The following is a 6728-nucleotide window of genomic DNA, read 5'->3' as shown; positions in this document are numbered from 1 at the left end:
CCCACAGACAAAAGATAAACTTACCCACAGACAAAAGATAAACTAACCCACAGACAAAAGATAAACTAACCCACAGACAAAAGATAAACTAACCCACAGACAAAAGATAAACTAACCCACAGACAAAAGTTAAACTAACCCACAGACAAAAGAGTACTAGCCACCTGGCTGGCTTTTTAGTCGATGGTGATATTATTTTAAAAGGCGCAAAGGTGAGGCTGACACACTAATGGGTCTTATGTCACTTAGGGTCGTAGACGTGACTCTTAAGTCATGACTTATATTAAACTGTATAATTTATCAAGACAATGACTGCTTATATTGGCCTGTGTTGACAAATATACTTTTATGACTGTCCGCTTTCTGTTCATTGTAGTTCCAGAAGCCGATCCGACACGGCTAACAGAAATACTGGCACCCATCAGGAGACATTCAGAAACAGAATTGGAAGATGAATTTCGACAAATTCACGAAGACGAAGAATTAGCCAGGATTTTGCAGGTGGGTCAGTACGTCGTTTTCGACCAAAAGGCTAACTTCAATTTAACATAAAAATCAGGAAAACCTCGGAATTTGAAACATTAGTCTAAATGTCAGGGAATTTAATTTCAGTTGTCAAAAGGAAATTTTTACTAAAATACCACATCTTGGCACAAAATAATTCAGGGAAAACTTGGAAAAGTCAGGGAATTTGATTGTTAAAAAGTGTGGCAACCATTAGAACCTGTCAATATATGAAATAAAGTATTTATATATTTATACGTACGCTAAAATTAATATGTAGTAACGATTTCCGGGTCTAGTCTTCCCGAACCACACCACTAGAGGGACGAAATAACCCATTCACCTCCATTTGTGCTAAGGCCTCTGAAGCAAAAGCGCGTTTATACCCAATGAGGCCATTCTTCTTAAGTTTAAAATAGCCTTTCTTTGGGTAATGTCATCCACCAATCGTAACAACTACGGCTGACGCTGCGTTCAGGCAAACAGTTAATTATTATCCATAATTAAATTGATTTTTTCGGGAAAAAATGTAAACAAAGAAATTTAACGGTTAATATTTCGGAAAACGATTAAAAAAAGTGTCATTCGTAAAATTTGACCTTTTTATCGAAAAAAACGTCGTTTTTCCGATTTATTTTACAAATGTATCAAAAATTAATCGGATAATACAGAAATATAAATTACTTGATCAAAACGTTTTACGAATAATTTTGAGAGCTTTAATTATTGAATAAAAGTTAACCATCCCCGACCTCTAGGTGATTCTAGATGAATATAATTTGGTTAGAACAAATTATGGGAAAAGGTAAATTCTAGTTTGTTATACCTTTATCCTTAGACTAATAAATGTAGGACAGTGGCGGATTATCCAATAAGCGCGCGCCTGGGGCCTCGTGGCCCCAAAACTTACATTATAAAAATTTAAACTGACAAGCGCCTTATGAAACCAAGGAACATAATCCGCAGCTGATGTAGGAACGTTCCGCTATCACAAGTAACAGCATTTCTGTTTTACACACGGCCGCTCCTTTTGATACCTTCTCACTTGCGCAGTTGGTGTGACGCATTTTTTAGGGGCTGAGATTTTATTTATGTATAAGTGGAAGCTTGTATTGAGATTTAAAACAGTGCTGATATAATATCACGTTCTCTCGCTTAGATCAAATCGATTTTCCTTTATGAACAGGCGCAGTTTGACGGAGAATTAGATGATTCTGGGCCTATAAATGGATCGAGATACGAAACATCTTTTCAGTGTACCCCTGAACGCCCCCAACCATTCCCGGTTGCCGTTCACAATGATTCCAGCTCATCCAGTGGCTCCGATATCTTCGAAGAAATGTGGTACCAGCCTAGAACTCGAATTTCGGAAAGAAATGTGTCCGCTATCACTACCCGCTATGCCACAAACTCCAGACTAAACAGGGTAAGGTTTCGGTTGATCCTAAGGTAAGAGGAAACGATCTTGTTTACTCTTTTGAACCTGTATAAGAGCTCATTAACGTATTAATCTAATGTTTAACTTAATGTTACGTTGTTTTATTAATCTCATATCTACTAAATACGTAGGAGGCAGCGAGTTCTAGATTTTCATTCCGAAGAGCTCGTGTTAGCAGAAGAGCTAATTTACAAAGTAGCGTGGATGAATATGAAGTAAGAACGATGAATTTTTTAAATGTTTCATTGAATATACGACATAGACTTAAGGGATAATAATAGTTTCAGAGGTTTAAATCCTCAATAGAATTGTATTTGCTTAAGTCTTATCAAGTTAGTGTATTTATAAATTTATAAATGACGAATTTTAAAATAGTTTCCGTGAAATAATTTGGTAGCTTGATGGTAAAGTAATAAGGTATCGCGTTAAATCAGGGGAGGAGGCCTGGTCAAGGATGTGTTTATTGATACCCTTCATACCGGAGGAAAACTAGACCCATGTAAAAATTAATTCATCAGTTTAAAACGTTGAAAGTCCGGAACCGTTCAAAGAACTGATTTGAACTGAGCTATGACGTAACCAAAATGTCAAGGACTGTTCAGAACTTGTTGTACGAATAGCAAAGGTCAACGGGCTCAGGCTCACAGCGAGAGCCCGAGCGTAATTTGAGACCGAGCTCTGGTATTTTTGAATAAATATTGTGAGCCTGAGATGAGACCGAAAAGTTTCCACGTTAAAGCCGAGCCCAAGCTAAGGTATTGTGGAATGCATATTGTAACTAGTGAGCTCGAGCTGGAGCCCCTGTTAAAATACAAATTACTCCCAGCTTGAGCTGGAACATATTTCATGATTCACATTACTCGGAGCCTGAACCCGAGCCCGTATTAAAAATTTCGATGAGAACGACATTATACTTAAGATCGAGCTCGAGCATGATTTTGGCAGTTTTCATATCTGAGGTGAGCCTGAGCTCAACTCACTATTACGAATGAACCCGAGCCCGAGACCGATTTGGAAACTGTTTTCGTATCTGAGGATGAGCTCGATCTCCTTCCAATTCGCGATATTGTTTAGCCCTAAGCTCACGTTCGAAATTTATTTTGGCCAAAAAAGTGTTAGAAGCTAGCGTGGCCTAGCACCGTCTGGATTCCCCGGCTCAGGTCTGCCTGTCCGCCTGAGACTGTCTTCCGGGTGTGGCAATGATGCTGAAAAGGAGCTCGGAAACACTAATTGTTCTATTTGATCAATAAATTGTGCCACGAAAAATCGGGTTGAGCAACTTGAGGAACTCTAGAGTCAAGAGCTTCCGAAAGGGTTAAATGATATCATGTTGAGCAGAGCTACAAAATAGTGATCCCAAACTTAAGCGTGTCTGAATATTTTGAAACATCGAGCTCCAGCTTGAGCCTTTAGTAGTTTTAAAACATAGTGAGACCGAGTTCGAGGCCACCATTTTATTTCTAAGTAATTATAGTGAGCCTGAGCCCGAGATCACAGGTCGAATTGTAATTGTTGTGAGCCCGAGCCTGAGAGCACCCCTCAATGTGTAAACATAGCGAGCCCGTTTAATTATAACTACAGTGAGTCCGAGCCCGAGACGGTTTGTAGGTTCTAAATCTACTGAGCTCGAGACCTCACATCGGCGGGGAAATTTAGATTGCGAGCTCGAGCCCGATAATTGGTGAGACCAAGGTGAGCCCAATTCCACCCGTAAGCTCATATACGAATTCAGTGAGGTGAGCTCGAACCCAGCTCTTGGCATTGACCTATGACGAATAGTCTCAAATTTCATCTTAAAAGCAGGTACTGACTAGTCTAAAAAACAATTGTAGACCAATAGGCGAAACTATAAAGTAAATTTGGTCTTAACCAACTTGCTAAAATATGAAAAAAAATCATGTGACTAACTGACTACCATATCACAGGCAACTTCGATTCGGTAACTCGTCTTCCTAGTTGGCCGTGTGACGGTAAAGAAAACCATATTCCTTCCAAATACTGCAGACAGCTAATTAACTTCCACTTTTCTATTACAAAATGTTCTAAGCAACAATAATAATTAAATAATTTAGATGAATCGATCAAAATTTAAACCGCTATTAGCAAAATAAAATAAATAATAGTTCGTAATTCTTAGGATAGATGGCGTTGCCGTTCTCCACAAAGTCACGTGACTACCATCTTTTCAGCCCCCCTGGACTTTATAGTTCCGCCTATTTAAGTGAGCTCAGCCTTGGGTTCTTGATGGTATTGCTTGAGCAGTTCCAAGAGGTCCGAGAACGCCGGGAGTAGTGGCGTACTCCTGTGATCCCAAGCGTCTGGGAGCCAGAGTTTTTGGATGGCCGTGTGAGGACGACCACCAATCCCCCAACGGGTGGTCGGGATACTTCAGCCGCGGCTGTCCCCACGTATCCCTCCGCTGGCGTGGCCGTTACACATATCTCACCCTGATTAATCAGTTATTGTGTGCTGGTGTCTAAGGCCTTGGGTCGACACCGATGTGCGGATGTCAAAAAAAAGGTCCGAGAACCGGTTCGAGAATTTTTTTTCCGCGAATAGTTTGCGCGAGGACTCATCGAATGGTTCCGGACTGGCGAGTAGTTTTCACCTATTATTGCAAGAATTACATTAAGCTGATATGTAACTTACATTTAATGACGTCATAATTAAACCTAAGTTTAAATAGTAATATTATACCTTTTAAATCAATTCTTATCGTATGTAGTTATAAGCACGTCTGATAGTAACTAATGACTGCCCATCACTTAATCTTCTCACTCCTCCTACTATTTATAAGTAGGGCTGCTAATTTCCTTGCCATTAGTACCAACTCGACCCTCCTTTCTACAACATCCTCACAATATGCAAAATACAAAAATAGTTAGCACATTCTTATCATAATTTTTTTTTTACTAAATGACACATTTTTCCTCACTTAATCAAGTAGATCTAGTTTTCATAGAGTATCCAATTTTATTACGAGATTTCTTCTACGATTTCGTTGGTTTTAATTGCTCATATTTTGATTCGTCACAATTTACCATTGAGATTCATTGAACAATTCGAATCACTTTCTCCGCAGAGGTTGTGGGACTTAACGGAAAGTCTCGGAGACGCAGTCTCTCGAGGACTTCCGGAAGCGCAGTTGTCTCGTCTCCCAGTTCGAATGGTCAGCAAGGACGGAGGAGGAGATCCATCCTGCTCTGGCGCGGCTCAAAGGACGACCAACGACGACAAGGAATGCCTCATTTGCTTGGCTGAATTCCAGAAGAACGACACTCTGCGTATTCTGCCTTGCTTTCACGAATACCACATGGACTGTATCGATAAGTGGTTTCAGGTATTGGATATGATAATCGATTTGCGGTTGAAGGATTTTCAGAATCTAACAATTGCTGTTATATTTTTGTTGTAGGATAATAACACTTGCCCTATATGCCGAGTTCGAGTAGATGTTGACTAGGATCGATGCTCATTGCTTACATTTAAAAAAAAATATTTTTTGAATGATTGTGATTTTTTTATTGTTATGTATATATATTTTAATTTCTTTCGGGGTTTTGTACAATTTCACTATAAATAATATTTTATTATATTTTGTGCAAGTTATTACTGACTGTATTTGTAATAAAATGTTACGTCTGAGCCATCAAGGTTACTTGTTGAAACTCATTTTCTGTTTCATATAATACACCTGAAATTAGTACTTCCAATGGCCACTTGGTCAGGTCTTTCAGGTCAGAATTTCCAGATACCTGAAGGTAATCAGTATAAAGTCCACCAGCACCCAAAAATTTTAATTTAATATTTTCTTAGATTATGTATAGTTGTAAACACTAAAAATTTAATATTAGAATATTAATTATTTTATAAGTTATTCCAAATAGAAAATGTGAATTTTAGCATACAAACTTCCGCTTTCAATTGACCCGAAAACACGAAATCTTGAGTGTATAACGTAAAAGAAACCAATCAAAATATATTTTACTCAAACCGTCAAATTGGCTAGATCATGATTACGTATGGCAACGTTTGGCTACACCCTAGAAATTAAAAAGACAAAAATCCAGGACAAGTTATGTCGCGTTGTACGATGAAAACATACTTAACATTAAAAAATAGTGGGCTCTGAGTCTGATAACCGTATCATGGGGTTAAATACCAGTGTTTGAACCAATCTTTACCCCATCTGTATGAAAGAAACCTTTCTACTAGGGAATAATTATTTCACGGTTGGCGCTGCTGTAGTTCAATGAGTACATTAGCGACACGAATTCAATCTTATTTACATTCGAGCCCACCTAATTAACTAGAATCTGTGGCGTCGGTGATGCTATAAATTAAGTCATGCGCTTTTTAAAAAACGGAAATTAAGGGGATGTACCGCATGGACTAATTAACATTGTTAAAGTGACACATTTCGACGGATTCAATTATGAAAATAGTCTTTCCCGCGCTATAGAATTTTGGAAGTAAGTTTTTATTCATTTGAGTTTAAAAAAGAGAGATCTCCCTATGCGTTACTTACGGGAATTGTTTCATAGATACCAAAGGTAATATAGAACTTCGTTCCCTACATTCAAATTCCGAGAGCTTTCGGATTTGGCGGTTATGAAACGAAGCGTTTACCTACTTTCGGCACGCGACCTCAGAAAAATCGGCCTCCATAGGTCACTGCCATAGTCCTATCACAGCCAATTTTGAAGACGCGCTATTGCCCGAACAGCGCATCATCAAAGTTGGCCGTAGCCTTATCTAAAGTTGGTTACCATGGTAACTTTGCAGC

General features: G+C 38.7%; 1 protein-coding gene across 1 annotated transcript; it reads left to right on the top strand.

Annotated features, from left to right (window-relative positions):
* The first annotated feature begins 348 nt into the window (after window positions 1-348).
* LOC149939221 (uncharacterized) lies at window positions 349-5496 on the top strand. The gene is made up of 5 exons (XM_090179062.1): window positions 349-501; window positions 1691-1930; window positions 2074-2157; window positions 5025-5282; window positions 5358-5496. Exons 1-5 carry the CDS (start codon window positions 349-351, stop codon window positions 5403-5405), a joined length of 783 nt encoding a protein of 260 aa, XP_090035188.1. The 3' UTR covers window positions 5406-5496.
* The last annotated feature ends 1232 nt before the right edge of the window (window positions 5497-6728 follow it).

Source organism: Leiobunum rupestre, chromosome 6 (assembly GCF_980474605.1).
Source record: "Leiobunum rupestre chromosome 6, qqLeiRupe1.1.hap1, whole genome shotgun sequence".
Classification (NCBI taxonomy): Eukaryota; Metazoa; Arthropoda; class Arachnida; order Opiliones; family Sclerosomatidae; genus Leiobunum; species Leiobunum rupestre.
The sequence above is the reverse complement of the archived record's forward strand: the minus strand, read 5'-3'. Positions and strand labels throughout refer to the sequence as shown.